We start from the raw sequence: 17,261 nt of genomic DNA, 5'->3' as shown, positions 1-17,261 counted from the left end.
GTTATTGACTTATTTTCCAACATACCCAAAGAAGAAGATTTGGTTAGATTTCATGAGAGCATTCATTGTCTTGGAATGGTGCCCGGAGATAAAAATATATTGATTTTGGAATTTATGGAGACTGTCTTGGCACATAATTACATCTATTATGAAGGAGAATACCACCAACAGATTAAGGGGGTAGCGATGGGGGCAGCTTGCGCCCCCATATACGCTAACTTGGTGGTTTTCGACTGGGAAAAGGAGTATATTTTTAAATCTGAATGGTATAAGTATGTCTCTTGTTACCTTCGTTTTTTGGACGACATTTTTTTTACTTTGGAAGGGTAATAGTGAGGAGTTAGATAAGTTTTGTGGCTACCTAAACTCTTGTAGTGAAAATTTTAAATTCACCTTCAATAAGGACAAGGTAACCATTCCCTAGCTGGATGTGAGAATAACAATACAGGATGGGAAATTTAAGTCAAACATATATAGGAAAAATACTTTTAGTAATTCCTATTTGCATTTTTCCAGCAACCATCCTTGGGCCCAGAAAAGGAATATTATAAAAGGGCAATGTATCCGGGTGGCTCGGATGACATCTAATGCCAATGACCTGGAGATGGAATTGAGGAAGGTAAAACATTTTTTCATTGAGAGGGGGTACCCTATGGATATGATAGTTGATGTTACTGAGTATGTGAGGAAGCAATGGGGAATTAAGTATAAGCCCCTATTAGGATCAGGGTTTGGCTCAGAAATAGGATTGAATACTGCCACAATCAACACCGATGTTGATAATAGTAAATACAAGAAGGCATGTGTTATACAGCACTCATCACACAGTAGGGATATCAAAAATATTGTTCAGAGAAACTGGACAGTTTTAAAGGCAGACAGTAATGTATTGAGTGTTGTGGGGAAAGAGCCGAATTTTGTTTATAAGAACGGTTCTAACATGAAATTATTGTTGGAAAAGAAATATGACACAATTAAAGGTAGTGACAGTGTTGGCACTAAAAAATGTGGCACCTGCCAGCAATGTCAATACATCTTTGATAGTACAACTATTACTCTACAAAACTACAATAAAACTAAGACTGTTTTTTGTAGGGGGAATTGTAGGACAAAAAACCTAGTATATATCTGGCCACTTGTACCCACTGTCCCTGCTATTATGTAGGTAAAACAATAAGGTGTTTACGTAATAGAATCTACGACCATTACTATAGTATTAGGAAAATGATGAGAATAATGCCCTTTGGAAGCACCTGAAAAATAGTAGGGACTGTTCGACATTTAAATTTGGTATATTAGAATTGGTCAAGGATAATGTGAGGGGGGTGACATTAAAAAGGTGGTTGGTGACAAGGAGGTTAGGTGGCAAATTAGACTCAATGCCTCAGTGTACCCAGGAATAAATGACCATATTTCCATTAAACCCATATTAGACAATTCTGGGTAACAAAGGGCTTATAGTTAACAACTCCTAATTTATTTGTGGCATTGAAGGTTTTAACGTTTTTATAGTGTTTTATACAATAAATTTTCTTGTTTTTACATCCTGACGACTGACCACTGATTTTGTGCTGTGCTGGACGTTTCTTGTTCTTCAGGGACAGGAGTGTGGATTGTTTTATATTGTGGACTGTTCCTAGTGATTGGATTTACTACCTCAAATGTGAAGGTGAGCGGACCCTAGAAGGTAGCACAGCAGGAGCTGAAACTGTCTCCGTTGGAGCCTCCCGGACTTGTGTCCCCTGGCGCCGAGGGGGGAGTAGGCGCCGAACTTCCCAGCACCAAAGCCCCAAGGGGAAGGGACAACTCCAAAAAGTATCGCAGCCGACACCAGCCCCTCGGAGCAGACTCAGAAGATACTGCTATGAGTCTCAATCCAGTCCGAAGACAATGTAGCTAAGCCACTCAAGGTAACAATCACCTTCAAGATACAAGGGACCATCGGCACAGATACCTCAACATTAAGAAACCTTGAACCCAACTCCAAAGCTGAAGGTCAAATTGGAGAAGCAGATATCGGGAGGAAACCAGACTGCGTGCTGATGGCTCCAGAGGGGGATGGAGCAGGCAAAACTCCAAGCTGAATCTCGGCCCAAAGAAATTTCATCATCCTGTTCACCTCAGCTTCAGACAGGCTCCAAGTCGACTGGACAAAGGAAGCTACTGAACTCGACCTGGAATGGTGCCAACGGGAGGCAGAGAATGGAGACCTAGCTCAGGAACTCCCCGGCTCCAGGGAGAAATGCAGAAACCGAATCCGAACAGAACTTTGGGCCAGCTCGGGTCTAGACTTGGCAGGAGGTTCAGCAGAGGAAGACCGGTCAAGAAACATCTTCCTCCGCCAATCCCACTCCTTATGTCTGACCCGCTCCCCTTCCCCGGGCTTCTTGGTGGGAGTTTGAGTCTCAGAAGCAGGGGGAACAAAAGTAGAGGCCTCAGAAGAGACAGCTAACAGGCCCTTTAAGATAAGCTTGTTCGTCCTGTCGATAACCGCATGGGGGTTGAAGCCTGTGCAAACTGAGCAGGAGTCGTCAAGATAGGGAACCCCCAAACATACCACACGGAGTGTAGGCATCAGATGGAGGAATCTTATGCCCACACTCCGTACACTTCTTGAACCCCAGGCTTAGAAGCATCGGCCATGGGAACAAGCAACACACACACACACACACACATACACACACACACATACACACACACACATACACACACACACATACACACACACACACACGAGAACAGTAAGAAAGGAGAGGGAAAGGATAAAAAGAGCTTTTTTTTTTTTTACTGAAAACAGACCAACTCTGTGACAGAAGGGTAATAAGATAGGATAGACACAGAGAAGAAAAATCACAGGAAAAAAATTACTCAGCGACTATAAAACCCAGGAGGAGCTTAGACAAATGGCGACCCGTGCTGTTCAAAACGAGCGGTAAACAAGATCTGAGGGGAGGAGGGAGAGCGGGGCATTACGGGTAGGGAGGAGCTTGGATTTCGGCTCCGGTGCTAGAGTACACAGCCGAGTTGTGTCCATGCCGGATCACAGTCCCAAAGGTTGAAGACCAACTGAAAAACAACTTCATATCAAATATTTCAAACATAAAACTTTAGGTGTAAGGGAGCTAAATTTCAGCCAATTTGAAAAAAAGTAATTTCATTTCTACTACAAAGGATTTAATAAACCCAACTATAGAATGGATAACCTTAATTTCCATTGAATATTTACATAACTCTTACCTGTGCACCTACAATTTCACAGTTTCTCATAGTAAGAGTTGCACCTGTGAGAACTAGAATGCCAGTGCCTTCACATTTTAATACACAGTCTTCCAAAATCAAGTGGCCAGACTTTACAACAACAATGCCATCCACTGTGTCTTTCTGGATGAAGGTTAAATGCATCATTTTCAAATTTTGAGCTTTTGATGCCACAAAACTGTCATACATTGGCTCTGAAGAAATTATAATATCTTCTCGCTTTGTGCTTCCTGTTATAAAAAAGAAAAAAGATGAAATACTACAAAACATCAATAAAGTCTACTCAGACAACTTAGCTTTTCAGTTTATGATGCATCTCAACTTCAGAAAAGGGGAATGAATCACTTCCTTCACTTGTAGACCTACTTGTGGTTCTTTTACCATTGCTCATGTTTTATTCCTTCATATTTACCTTCACCACTCATCACACTAACTAGCATTTATCTGTGTGACTACACTGCTTTTCAGCAAGTATTGATCCAATCGACCCATTCAGCTGAAAAAGCTTTAAAAATAAACAGATTCAACTTAACCCTGTGACTTCAAAATACATTATAATTATGAAAGAGGGTCCAGAGGTGTAGGGACTTTTCACCACCTCACTTTTTTCCAACAAACATCTTTATTAAATTTTCACATATGACAATCTTACATTTATATAAATGAAAAACAAGCAAAATGACACCACTTTACTTGCAAACTGTATACATCACAGACACCATTGAAACAACTGTAGTTGCAAACATAAAACATCAGTTAAAATCCATCCAATCATTGCCAGTTAAGCATTATATGGCTCTTTCAAATTCTGCCTTAAACCTCGTTACTGCTCTACATATATTGTTCCCACAATCCCCATTTTTCCTATGTAGTTTGCTCCCTCCCTTTTCTAAAGATCCCAATTCCAGTTGTTTTACCTCTGTTACTATATTCACTACTTATGCAAATTTGGTTTAGACTTTGATTTCCATTTTCTAGTAATTGCTTTTATGGCAGCCACCATAATTAGACTCAGCAAGGCCTTACCATGTCTAGGCAATTTCTATTCTGTATCATAACTCAAATCATCTCCCTAGTCAATCCAATCCGCTCACCCAGCACCTCCGACAGAGCGGTCCGCAGGGATTCCCTAAAGTCTGCCAGCTCACTACACTCCGAAAAAACATGTTCTGAGCTACCTCTTTCTTGCCCGTCACACCTCCAACATTTGCCATCCACCTGAGGAAAACTTCTGTGTCGTCTACTTGTGGTATAAAAAATATCTATGTAAACACTTCCAGGCAAAGATCCTAAATCTTCTAGACCTTGTTGTACATTTGGGAGATATACATATACCACCCCCCCCATCTTTGTGAGCTGCTTAGCCAGTCTCTCTTTCCAATCCTTCTTAAGCTCATCTGATTGATTCTTATAATTATTATATGGTTTACTAATTATTCCTTTTTCAATGGCGACTTCTCTATTAAAAACTCTACTGGTGCTGGTCTTTTGTTTTGGACCTCCCTATTTCTTTCTCTTTGCCTATACTCTTTTGACATCAATCCTTGATAGGGAAGGCAATCTCTAACCTGCAGTCCAAATAAATTCTTGGCCTATTCCCATTCTATCACTTTTCCTTTTCTAGTTATTTGCTCCCAATACCTTGGTTCTTTTGCCAGTTTTCTCCAATAAATTCCAGCACCTCTTGCTTATTATCTGTATCCCTGAACACAGCCATCCCTATCGGCAAAATCTCTTTTCTCCATTCTCGTGCTGATTTGGTTATTAGAATACTCGGTATGATTTTTTTTGTCCTCCTTAAGAGTCTGCATCCAAAATCCCAATCTTTCCCCACTTCACTTTGTTCCAAATTCCTTCTACCTAAAGGGGTTTGCTGATCAGCATTCATAACAAAGCAGTGTAATTTTAGTTACCAAATGTCTTCATATTTTTACTTTCCTATGTGCCTTCATTTCTCATGCAGATATCCTCGTTGCATCACAAGGTATCATACACTCTTCAATGCTGTTGCTTGTAATCATGAAAACCTTTGTGGGTATAATAAAATTAGGGAGAATTCCTTAAATAACTAAAGGGAAAACAACTAATAAACAGAGTGACATGACTATAACCTATGATAAATAAAATAATGTTGGAGCTTCAAAATCCTTGAATAAAATCCTCCTCCAAACAGAGAAGTAGGAGAAGCTTGTATTACGACCTGAAACAGTACGTACTGTAAGACAGGCAGAGAAGGAAGAGAAGAGTTTAGTCTGGCGGATTTTATTTTATTTATTGACATTTTTAAACCGGGTTAGTCCAACTGGGATTTTGTCCCATTTTCAGTGGAGATCCAAGGAGAAAAGCTCCAGATAGTACAATAAATCATTACAGTAGTAAACAAGCACAGCAAACAATAGAAATAAGTAGTAAACAAGCACAGCAAACAATAGAAATAAAACTAGCATTACAGTAGTAAACAATAGAAAACAAACACTAACTTTTAGTTATGTACTTACCATAACTTTGGATGTATGGGATCCATCTCGCCTACATTCATAACTGATGGGTTCGGAGCCGATCCGTCGGCTCCGACTCGGCCACTATACACTAGAACGAAGTCTCTCATTGGCTGGGCTACCCCTTATCCCATAATGCACCACGCCTGCTTCCCCAGATCTTGTTTGTTCGCTTTCATACATACATACAGGTACAGAACACATACCAATAACTGTAACCAACCAGAGCCCTTCCAGAGGAGAGCTTAGCAAGATCAATATTTCCTCCAAATGCAAAAGGCAGGGGGAAGGAGGGTGGGTATGTATGAATGTAGGCGAGATGGATCCCATACATCCAAAGTTATGGTAAGTACATAACTAAAAGATGTAATGGGATCCTATCTCGCCTACATTCATAACTGATAGGACAACGTCCCTAGCACCTAAAACCCCGGGTGGCTCACTGGAACACACTCCTGAGAACTGCGGAACCAAATGAAGCTCTGCCTCGGGAAGCCACATCAACCTTGTAATGATAAATGAAGGTGTGCGGAGAAGACCAAGTAGCAGCCGCACAAATATCATCTATTGAAACTTTGGAGTGAAAAGCTACAGAGGTGGCCATAGCCCTGGTAGAATGAGCTTTGAGTGGGAAAGGCAACTCTCTGCCTGACTGGGAATAAATGAAAGAGATGCAATCCTTAATCCATTTGGCAATGGTGGTTTTGGCAACTGGTAGACCTAACCTATTCTCCGCAAAGGACACAAACAGTTGGGTCAGATTTTCGTGTCTGAGTGGTCCTATCTAAGTAAAAACGCAGTTGCCTGTGAACATCCAACTGGTGGAAGGTATATTCTGCTCTATTAGAGAAATTTGGAAAGAAAACTGGGAGCTCCAATGATTGCTGAATGCATAAAGGGGATGCTACCTTAGGCAAAAAGGACGGATTCAATCTAAGGGAAACTCTGTCTTTGTGAAAAATCAAATAAGGAGGGGAAGAACTGAGAGCCTGAAGCTCCAAAACATGCTTAGCAGAAGTTATTGCCACTAGAAAGGCAGTTTTCCACGACAGGAATTTTATATCACACGTGGCTGCTGGCTCAAAGGGACGGGCAGTTAAAGAGGCCAGAACCAAATTTAAGTCCCAAGGGGGCACGGGATGAGCCATAGGAGGCCTGAGGAGCCAGGCTCCCTTAAGAAAGGACTTGCAAAGTCTGTTAGCCATTAAAGAAGGCTCTATAGCAACATGAAAATTAGATATAGCCACCAGTTGAACTTTAAGTGTGGAGACTGAAGAGCCTGAATGAAACAATGAAGCTAGAAATTTCAAGACCTGTGGAACTGGGGCCGTAAGAGGATCAATGCTCACTGCTGGGCCCAACAAACAAACCTTTTCCATTTGCTGGAATACAGCTTAACGGTAGACGGCTTGTGGGAAGAAGACAAGATGTGCATCACTTCCGAAGAAAGAGAAAGATCTCTAACTAAGGATGGAAGTGGAGTAACCAAGCAGCCAGTCGCAACGACCGGAGGGACGGATGAGAGTGTCCCGATTGACTGGACAACAGATCCGGCACTGGGTCCAGAATCCAGGGGCCCTGTACCGCATACTTCTGAAGGAATGGGAACCAAACCTGACGGGGCCAATGTGGGGCGACCAAAATCATGTGGCACCCAACATGAAGAGCCTTCTGAATCACCCTCGGGAGAAGGGGAATCGGGGGGGGGGGGCATAAAGCAGACCCGGGGGCCAATTGTGGGCTAGAGCGTCCCTGGGAGACTGCCCCTGAGAGGGAGTCAGAGTGAAGAACTCTCTGCACTTCGCATTGTTGGGGCTGGTGAACAAGTTGCAACAAGGGAGACCCCATTTGGCGAAGATCTGTGCAGCCACTCTGTTGTTGAGGGACCACTCGTGGGGCAACAGGAGAGTCCTGCTGAGCCTGTGTGCAATCACATTGGCTTTTCCCGGAATGTGCGTGGCTACTAAGAAACGCCGAGAGGCTATGGCCCAGCGCCATACTCTCATGGCCTCCCTGCAAAGGGGGTAGGACCTGGTTCCGCCCTGCTTGTTTATGTACCAAACTACCGACATGTTGTCGGATAGAATCGCAATAGTACCTTGTGGGAGAGCATGATGAAGTGCCTGTAAAACTAGAAGCACCGCGCTCATTTCCAGGATATTGATGTGAAGGTGCGCTTCGCAATCCTGCCAAGTGCCTTGGACAGACCTGTCGAGATAATGACCCCCCCCCACCCTATCTGGGGGGCGTCCGTGGTCACTGTGGCAACAGGGGGCTGAAGGGCGAAAGGACGCCCCCAGTCCAGGTTGAACCAACATAGCCACCAACGGAGGTCCCGACGACAACTGTCCGTAATCAGAACTAGGTGGTTCAGGGGAAGTTCTTGGCATGACCATTGAACCGATAATAGCCATTGCAGCACCCGCATGTGCAGCCTGGCTAATGGTACTAGGAGGATAGTTGCAGCCATCGTGCCCAATAACTGAATAATCTGTCTGGCAGGAACTCGAGATTTGGGTAACAAATTTAGAACCTGTGATTGTAGAACCTGAATTCTCTCTGATGGCAAAAATGCCCGCATCCTTTTTGTGTCTAACTCTGCGCCTATAAAGGTGATATGCTGAGATGGCCGCAGCACAGATTTTTTCCAATTGAAAGTGATTCCTAGCGAGACACCCAAGGTTACTGTGGCCATCAGCACTCGAATCAGTAGATGCTTGGAGGTGGCAGTGAGGAGCCAGTCGTCGAGATAGGGAAACACTTGGAATCCTAGACTTCTCAAGTGAGCTGTCACCACTGCCAGACACTTGGTAAACATCCTGGGGGCTGTGGTGAGACCAAAGGGCAGTGCACAAAACTGGAAATGACTGGTTCCTAGGCAGAAGCGTAAATGACTCCTGGACTCTTGACGTATCAAAATGTGATAGTAAGCGTCCTTGAGGTCTATGGAGCACATCCAGACATCCTTCTCCAATAACGGGAGAATGGACTGAAGGGTGACCATCCGGAACTTGGACTTCTTCACAAAACGATTTAAAGAGCTTAGGTCCAAAATGGGCCTTACGTCCCCTGTCTTTTTTGGCACCAAAAATAATCTTGAGTAAGTTCCTGATTCGATCTGGTCGGCGGGGACGGGCTGGATGACCCCTTTGCTTAGCAGCTTTGAAACATCTACGGCTGCCAGATCCCGTTGACTGGGTGGCACGTCCGGGATTCTCCTTGTAGGAGGAGGGGGCTTGAAAAAGGGGATGAGGTAGCCTCCGGTTACAATGCGAAGCACCCACTGATCCTTGGTTATCGATTCCCAAGCCTGTGGGTGTTTCGCAAAACGACCCCCGACCGGCTCCGGAGAAGCACAGCCGGGCAACATCCTAGGGATGTTGAGGGTAGGAGGAACCACGAAAGGAGTCGCGGTCTCCAGAGTTACGGGGGCCTCTGCCACCTCTAGGGCGGCATCATCCTGAATCCCCCCCCCCGCCTCTGGAGGGGGGATCACTCGGTGGAGTAGAGAAGAACTTTTGGGATTTCCTGAACCAATTTTCCCTCCTCTGGGCCTTGGGATAAGGTCTAGAGGGAGCGGAAAAACGGGCCCCAACGGCAGTCAAGGTCTTGCCCTCCTGCTCGCACCGAGTAAGTGTGTCCTTCACCTTGGGTCCAAACAAAGAAGACCCATCAAAGGGGGCGTCGGCGAAGGAAGACTTAAAGGCCTCCGCGAGTGGACACAAGCGTAACCAGGCTTGTCTCCTAAGAGCCACTCCTGTGCCCACTGCTCTACTCGCCCCTTTGGCTGCATAGGAAATGAGCCTCATGGACGATTTGACAATAGAAGATAGGGTAGTCATCTGGGCGCCTACGGTCTGTGCTAATGCCTCAGGAAGGTTACCTGCAAGGGACTCTCCTAACTCCTTGAGGAGGTCCCTTTGGAGCCTTGTAAAATGACAGAGATAGTTCAGCGACCGCAGGGTAAAGGTCGCTGAAGAAAGGGTACGCTTCCCGTACCTATCCATGCTCCTAGAATCCTTATTAGGAGGATGAATAGACGTTGAAGCCTCTGCCACGTCCTGCTGAGTGGCAGATGCCACCACCATAGCATCAACTGCAACACACTTAGTGAGGAATTCCTTCTGGGGAGGGGCTGAAAGAAACTTATTAGGCCTGGCAGGCACCGGTTCCACCGTATCAGGATGTTCCCACACCCTCCGAGAGATTAGATCTAATAACTCGAAGGGTGGAGACACCCAGGAGGAAGAGGGCTGGGCCCCGAAGGCCTCGAGGAAAACTGACTCCTCAGCGGTAGGGGCTTTGGATTGCCAATCGCCTCTCTGTCTCAAGATCTCAAGGATATCCGAGAAGGAGACGTCATCAGAGGACGATTTAGGGGACCCCTCCGCATCATCGAGGTCAGTATCTGAAGTGACAGATTCATCTTGGGAATCAACGTGCTTCCTCTTACACAGTTTCTTCCTTGGGGGTTCATCCGAAGCAGATTCAGAAGGACCTCCCTGAAGAAGGGAACCCTCTAAGGGGGTATCCTCAGGCCCTGGGGCCCCACTGTTGTGGGAAAGAATGTCTCCAGAGGCACCAGTACCCAAAACTTGGGACGGTGAGGTAGAAACCTGCTGAACCGGCAAGGTCATGGCCAGCGCACTCCTCATGGCCTCAAAAGCAGGACCTCCAGACTCTGCAGAGGGCACTTGCTGAGAGACCACGGCGGTACCGGGAATACCTGCGGCCGATGCTCCGACGGGAAGACTGGGCATCGAAGAGGCGAGCTCCACAGTGTTGCCCTCGGCCCCCGCCGAGGAAGACCCGGTACCAAACCATGACTCAGAGGACAGAATAGGAATGAAGGTCGGAGCAGAGAAACTCCGAGGGGGTCCCTGCTCCGACTGGACGATTCCGCTGCGTTCTACCTGCACCGACTCCAACGGCTCCAAGTGGGTCGGAGGAGGAATCAAATGCATGGGATGTGGAATCGGCTCCGAAGCCGCATGGGCTGGAGCCGAGATCATTTTAGTAAAAACTGGGGACTGGAACAGCCTCTGGATAACCCTATCCAAATCCGAATCCGACAACCTAGAGGATTTGGAGGAAACAGATTGGGGCCGAGAAGACTTCTGCCTCGGCTCCGATAAAGCAGGGGATCGGCTCCGAAAGGGTTCCAGCACTATCGGACCCGAGACCGGGACCGTTTGCAACAGTGTCGGCGCCGAAGGAGGCTCCGGAGCCGAGGGGGAAGAGTCTGAGCTGCACACCACCAACGGCTCCGAGACCAAAGGAGCCGAAGTAGGTGATTGGCCTCTCGATGCACTAACCTGCAGCTCCGACACCAATGGAGCCGAGGGAAGAAGCACCAAGGCAGACCCTTCAGCCATCGGCTCAGAAGCCATTGGAGCCGAGGAAGAAGAAGTAGACACCTGTTTCTTAGCTGTCGGGTCCAACGGACTGGTCGGAGCCGACGATCTATGCTTCTTGGGTGTCGGGCCCGACGGACTGGTCGGAGCCGACGATCTCTTCTTTTTAGAAGCTGGAGATGAAGCCAAAGCTTCCTCAAATGAAGGCTTAATCAGACCCCTAAGTATCAGCTTATTTTTTCTCTCCTGGAGAACCCTGGAGGAAAAAGCGTGACACACACACTGCAAGTATCCTGTAAATGTTTAGGCCCTAAACAGTACACGCAGACAGCATGGCTGTCTGTAATAGACATTTTATAATTACATTTTGCACACTTTTTGAACCCTGATTTTTGCTCCTTAGACATTTTGGATACAGTAGAAAAAAACAGGTAACTGATAGCTAGAAAAAAAACAGTAACTAATGTATGGGCTAAAGCCCTCTAACTTAAACGGACTTAGCCCGATACAACAGGTCAAATACACAGAAGTAAGGAAATACGTGGGCCAAAGCCCTCGAACTTAAACGGGCTTAGCCCGAAAACTATTTCCGTCACACAACAAGAAAATTAGATAGACATACAATAAGGGCAAAGGCCCTCTAACTTAAACGGGCCTTGCCCAGTACACTAGTAGTGCGAAAAAGAATAAAATTTAATTTTACACCAAACTGACCACAAACGCTCACAAAGCTGTTAAAACAGCTGTTTGTCTAAATTCTGACAGAAACCCTAGTCAAAAAAGACCAAAAGGTCCAGAAAAAAACACTTGGCTCCAGCCAAGTCGAGACCACGTCCGGCTTGAAAAGCGGCAAACGAGATCTGGGGAAGCAGGCGTGGTGCATTATGGGATAAGGGGTAGCCCAGCCAATGAGAGACTTCATTCTAGTGTATAGTGGCCAAGTCGGAGCCGACGGATCGGCTCCGAACCCATCATTTATGAATGTAGGCGAGATAGGATCCCATTACATCAACAGTTAAACAACAGCATGCCCCCCCCCCCCTCAGGAAAATACTATGTAGCTGTACTAGTGAGGCAGAGTGCAAGTGGGATCAACTGAGAGTGATTCCAATGTGGGGGGAGGACAGAACTATGTAGGGTCATAGCAAGGGCAGATTCTGGAATTGAGTATATGTGTCTTAAGTTTCTTTTTAAATAGTGGGGTGTGAGAGATTGAGCGTATGTCAAGGGGAAGTTTGTTCCAGGCTTGGGCCACAGAGTGTTTGTAGAGTAGCTTACCTACTGACTTATTTGGGTGGGAATCCTCTGGAAAGTAAGAACAGCCTCAAACTGCCACCTGTAGCCTTGATGAATCTCATACGGAACCCATCTTTCTGAAACCAAATGTTGCCAAGGACAGAAATGGAGGTTCAAATCTTCGGGAGGATTAAGAGATTGCTTTGGGGGGGGGGGGTGACAACTCAATAATATAATCATTCTGACTTAATGGACTGCTCTTAATTCTGGCACAGTATTGCCGTTTTCATTCTGGAACCTCCCTGTCACTGCTTTTTATAAATTTGCTTCTTGTTATTTTGCTTGGACTGTATTTTGCTTTTTGCTATAGTTAGATGAGGGAATGATGAATTCCTTGGAAAATGAAGAAGGGCTGAAAAACATAAAGGTTATATACTCACCATACTGAATCTCACCTGTGTTGTCTTGTTCCATCTTTCCTCAATGTCTGGGTCGCGGATCCAGCTTCAGACACTTCTAAGCTTTGGATCTGGTACTCAGGGTTCTCCCGACCCACAATCCCTGCACAGAGAAAAAGTTATGTCAAACGTTCCATCTGTGTTGTTGATCTTCATTCAATCATCACTGATGGGAAGTCGGTTCGGTCCTTGGAATTAAGATGGCCTTATACCAAGCTCGCGCCAGCCAAAAACTCTCAAGCTAAGCTTTTACCCATAGTACCCTTCCTCCCTGTTACCTCAGATAGAGTTTGCCAGTTATTAGTAAAGCAAAGCCAGTTTCTGCGCAAGTACCCTAATTCAGTACTTGGACCTAAAGTATCCTGCAGAAACCTTAGGAGGGGGAAGGAGGGTGGGACATGAATGAATGAAGATCAACAACACAGATGGAACGTTATGGTAAGACATAACTTCTTTACCTGACAATGTTAATCTTCATTCATTCATCACTGATGGGACAGAGTCCCCAGCTACCTTGAGTCAATTGGGTGGTCCTTATGGAAGAATATTCCTGAACACCACTGAGCCAAAGGAAGCTCTTCCTCTGGAGACCAAATCCAACTTGTAATGAGTTATAAAGGTATGAGGATTAGCCCACGTTGCTGCTGCACAGATATCATCCAAAGAAGCTCTGGAATGGAAAACCACAGAAATCACCATAGATCTAGTGGACTGAGCCTTGATTTTTGGTGGTATAGGTTTTTTTTTTCATGATGATAAATGAAAAGTATACAATCTCTGAGCCATTTAGACAGGGTCATCTTAGAAACAGACTTTCCCATTTTATAACCAGAAAAGGAAATAAATAGTTGATTAGACTTGCGTATTGTTTTTGTTCTATCCAGACAATCTCAGTAGTCTGTGTATGTCTAATGAATGTAGACAGTACTATCCTTTATTAGAAAAATTCAGAAAAAAGACTAGCAGGTCAATAGTCTGATTAATGGAGAAATCCGAAATTACTTTAGAGAGGAAGGAAGGGCTTGTCCGGAGTGATACTCTGTCCTTGTGGAAGATCAAATGGGGTGTTTTATGCATTCAGAGTGGAGCTCAGAAATTCGCCTAGCTGCCATCAAGGCCACCACAAAGAGAGACTTCCAGGATAAGAATTTGATGTCACAAGTTGCTGCAGGTTCAAAGGGGGGTTGTGTCAGAGATTGTAGGACTAATGTGAGGTTCTATGGGTTGTTTGATTGGGGATCTAATGTGTGAGACTCCTTTTAGGAAGGTTTTGCATAGACAATGTGAGACCAAAGAAGAATTCCCAAAACCATTATGGAAGTCAAATAGCAGCTAGATGGACTCGTATAGCAGAAGCTGTAGCACAGCCTTCAGAGAAATTTGACAAATAATGTAGTACTACAGTAACAGGGACTGAGTACGGATCTAGTTTTTTCTGCTTAAACCAAATTGAAAATATCTTCCATTTGTCAAGATAAAAATTTCCTAGTGGATGGTTTGTGTGAGGCCAGAATAATACCATGCACTGGGGAGGAAAAGTTCTTCTGCCTGGCAATTAGTAGAAGTGGAGAAACCAAGCGGACAGCTTGAGACTGGTTAAGTTTGGGTGACTCAACCCACAGGGGTGAGAAATCAGGTCTGGAGTTGGATCCAGAATCCACGGTCAGCATAGTAGGTGAGGCCGGAGAAAGAGGAACCATACTTGTCGGGGCCAGTAAGGAGCTATGAGGATCACTTTGCTTTTCAACCAAAGAGCTTTCTTTAAATAATTGAGAAATCAGAGGGATGGGAGGGTAAGCATACAGAAGTCCCATAGGCCAATCGTGGCTAAATGAGTCCCTCGGGGACACCTCCTGCAGGGGGATTAGGGCAAAGTAGTTGCTGCATTTGTGGTTTGACAGGGAGGTGAAAAGGTCGCAGCAAGGATGACCCCAGCGGTTGAAAATCTTCATCACTATGGACGGATTGAGGGACCACTCGTGAGGCAGGAGAATACATCTGCTCATCTAGTCTGTAATCACGTTGGAATCCCTGGGAATATGCATTGCTATCAGAAAGCGGTTGGAAACTATTGCCCCTTGTCAAATTCTCATGGCCTCTCGACATAAGGGGTAGGACTTGGTTCCTTCTTGCTTGTTGATATACCAGACTACTGACATGCTGTCTGATTGGATGGCAATTGTCCCGGAAAGAAGGATAGACTGGAATGCTTGCAACACTGAAAGCACTGCCCTCAGTTCTAAGACACTGATATGCAGATTGGCCACCATTGCGGACCACGTGCCTTAGACTGCCATTACCAGAAAATGCCCCCCCCCCCACCCAATCAGGGAAACATCCATGGTCATAGTGGCTCTGGGCTGAGGAGGATGGAAGGGGTGGCTACAAAGCTGTTTCTGGCCTACTCCACCAAAGTAGGTCCTGTTTGCAATGACTGGTTATACGAATCTGAACGGACAAAGGGTGATAATTCGGGTACCACTGAGATAATAGAAGCCACTGAAGAAGTCTCATGTGAAGTTTTGCAAAAGGCACCATTGGTACAGAAGCTGCCATGGAACCTAGGAGCTGGAAGACCTCTGGTGCTAAAACTTTGTTTTGACAGAGTATCACCCAGAGTTGAAGCCTCAGTCTTTGTAATCTGTGGTCTGGAAGAGAGACTAAACATGAGTGGGTGCTGAATACTGTTCCTATGAATTCTACGGACTGGGTTGTCATCAGGTTGGATTTCTCCCAATCTATTGAAATTCCCAAAAGTTTTGCCAAGGAAAGAGTGTATTTCAGGGCCGTTACCAGTAGGTGCTTGGTGGGGGCGGTAAGGAGCTAATCATCTAAATATGGAAATACCCAGAATTCTTGCAGTCTCAAGTGAGCTGTTATTACTGCCTTGCACTTGAACACTCTGGGGACTGTAGAGAGTCTGAAAGGTAGAGCATAGAATTGGTAGTGATTGGCTCCCAGCCAGAAGCGAAGCAACCTCCTGGAGCACTTGTCCATTTTGATGTGGTAATATGCATCCTGAAGGTCCATGGAACACATCCAATCGCCTTTCCCGAAAAAGGGGAGAATGGACTGAGCCGTGACCATGTAGAATTTCGTTTGGGTGACAAACTTGTTTAACTTGCTGAGATCCAAAATCGGTCTCCAGTCTCCTGTCTCTTTTGGCATCAAAAAGAATCAAGTAGAATCCGGATCTGCATTGGTCTGGTGGGACTGCTTGGATGACTCTCTTTTGACACAGTATTTTTATCCCTAGAGCTGCTTCTTCCCTTTGACTGGGTGGAATGTCGGGAATTCGTCTTGATGGCTTTGGGTAAGAGTCGAAGGGGATGTGGTAGCCTCTGGTTATTATCTTCTGCACCCACCAGTCGGTGGTTATCGATTGCCAGCCAGTGTGGTGCAGAGAGAAACGTCCCCCAACTGCTTCCAGAGGAAAGCAATTTGGGGCGCTCTTGAGGAGCACTGGTAGGGCTGTCCTGAGAAATAATCTCTGGGTCCCTGGTTATGCGGGCCCCCTCTGCCTCAGTAGGGGAGTCTTCTGGAAGAGTTACCTTCTCTGCCCTTGGGGGAGAACTCATTACCTGTGTCAAGAAAAGGACCCAGAGACTTCTTGTGCCACAACTTTCCACTCCTCTGATTCCTGGAGAAGGAACGTTGTGGGGTGGAAAAGCTACACCTACGGCAGACAGGGTCTTACCATCCTGCTCACACCTGGCTAGACTGTTCTTCACTTTTGGGCTGAACAGAGAAGATGCTTTGACTGGAGCATTCAGGAAGGAAGACTTAAAGGGGTCCACAAAATCACAAAGGCACATCCACGCATGATGTCTCATAACTACGCTTGAACCCGCAGCTCTTGCCGCCCCTTCGGTTGCATGGGATATTAAACCTCATGGACAAGTTCAAAATGGAATCCAGGGTTGCAAGCTGCGAGGTAACTTTGTCACTCACCTCGTCAGACACCTGTCCTGATAGAGTTCCAGAGAGTTCGGAGATTAAGTCTCTTTGCAGTCTTGCAAAAATGGGCCAAATAGTGCAGGGACTGTATGGCAAAGGTCGATGAAGCAAATACTCTCTTCCCTAATCTGTACACCACCCGGGACCTCCCTGCTAGGCAGATGGACAGTCTGGCTCTCTTCAGCGAGCTGCTGCTTCTTGGCCGCTGCCACCACCATAGCATCTACTGATAAACCTTTAGACCAAGTGGGCTCTCCTTGAGTTGGGGGGTAGAATTTTACCTAGTCTCTGTGGGATTGGGTCAACAGAGTCAGGATTCTTCCAGGCGCTCGGCACCACGAGCTGGACTAGCTCGTCTGCAGGTGGGGTCACCCAAGAGGTAGACAGATGGGCATGAAAGGCCTGCAGGAAGACTGACTCCTCGGAGGAAGGCTTGTTGGGCTTCCAGTCACCCCTCTGTTTTAACATTTCAAGGATGTCAGTAAAAAACAAACTGCACA

General features: G+C 45.8%; 1 protein-coding gene across 1 annotated transcript in view; it reads right to left on the bottom strand.

The window, feature by feature from the left end:
- The window catches only part of LOC122814137 (testicular spindle-associated protein SHCBP1L-like), a 1,630,938-nt gene that overhangs the window by 788,247 nt on the left and 825,430 nt on the right, over positions 1-17,261 (bottom strand). Inside the window, exon 6 of the mRNA XM_044086750.1 lies at positions 3,238-3,488. Within this exon, the coding sequence (XP_043942685.1) occupies positions 3,238-3,488 (251 nt within the window). The remainder of the gene's footprint in view (positions 1-3,237; positions 3,489-17,261) is intronic.

The sequence above is a fragment of the Protopterus annectens genome, chromosome 10.part0 (genome assembly GCF_019279795.1).
Source record: "Protopterus annectens isolate FY-2018-M chromosome 10.part0, PAN1.0, whole genome shotgun sequence".
Taxonomy (NCBI): domain Eukaryota; kingdom Metazoa; phylum Chordata; order Ceratodontiformes; family Protopteridae; genus Protopterus; species Protopterus annectens.
Note: the sequence above shows the minus strand (reverse complement) of the source record. Positions and strands in the feature narration are given on the sequence as shown.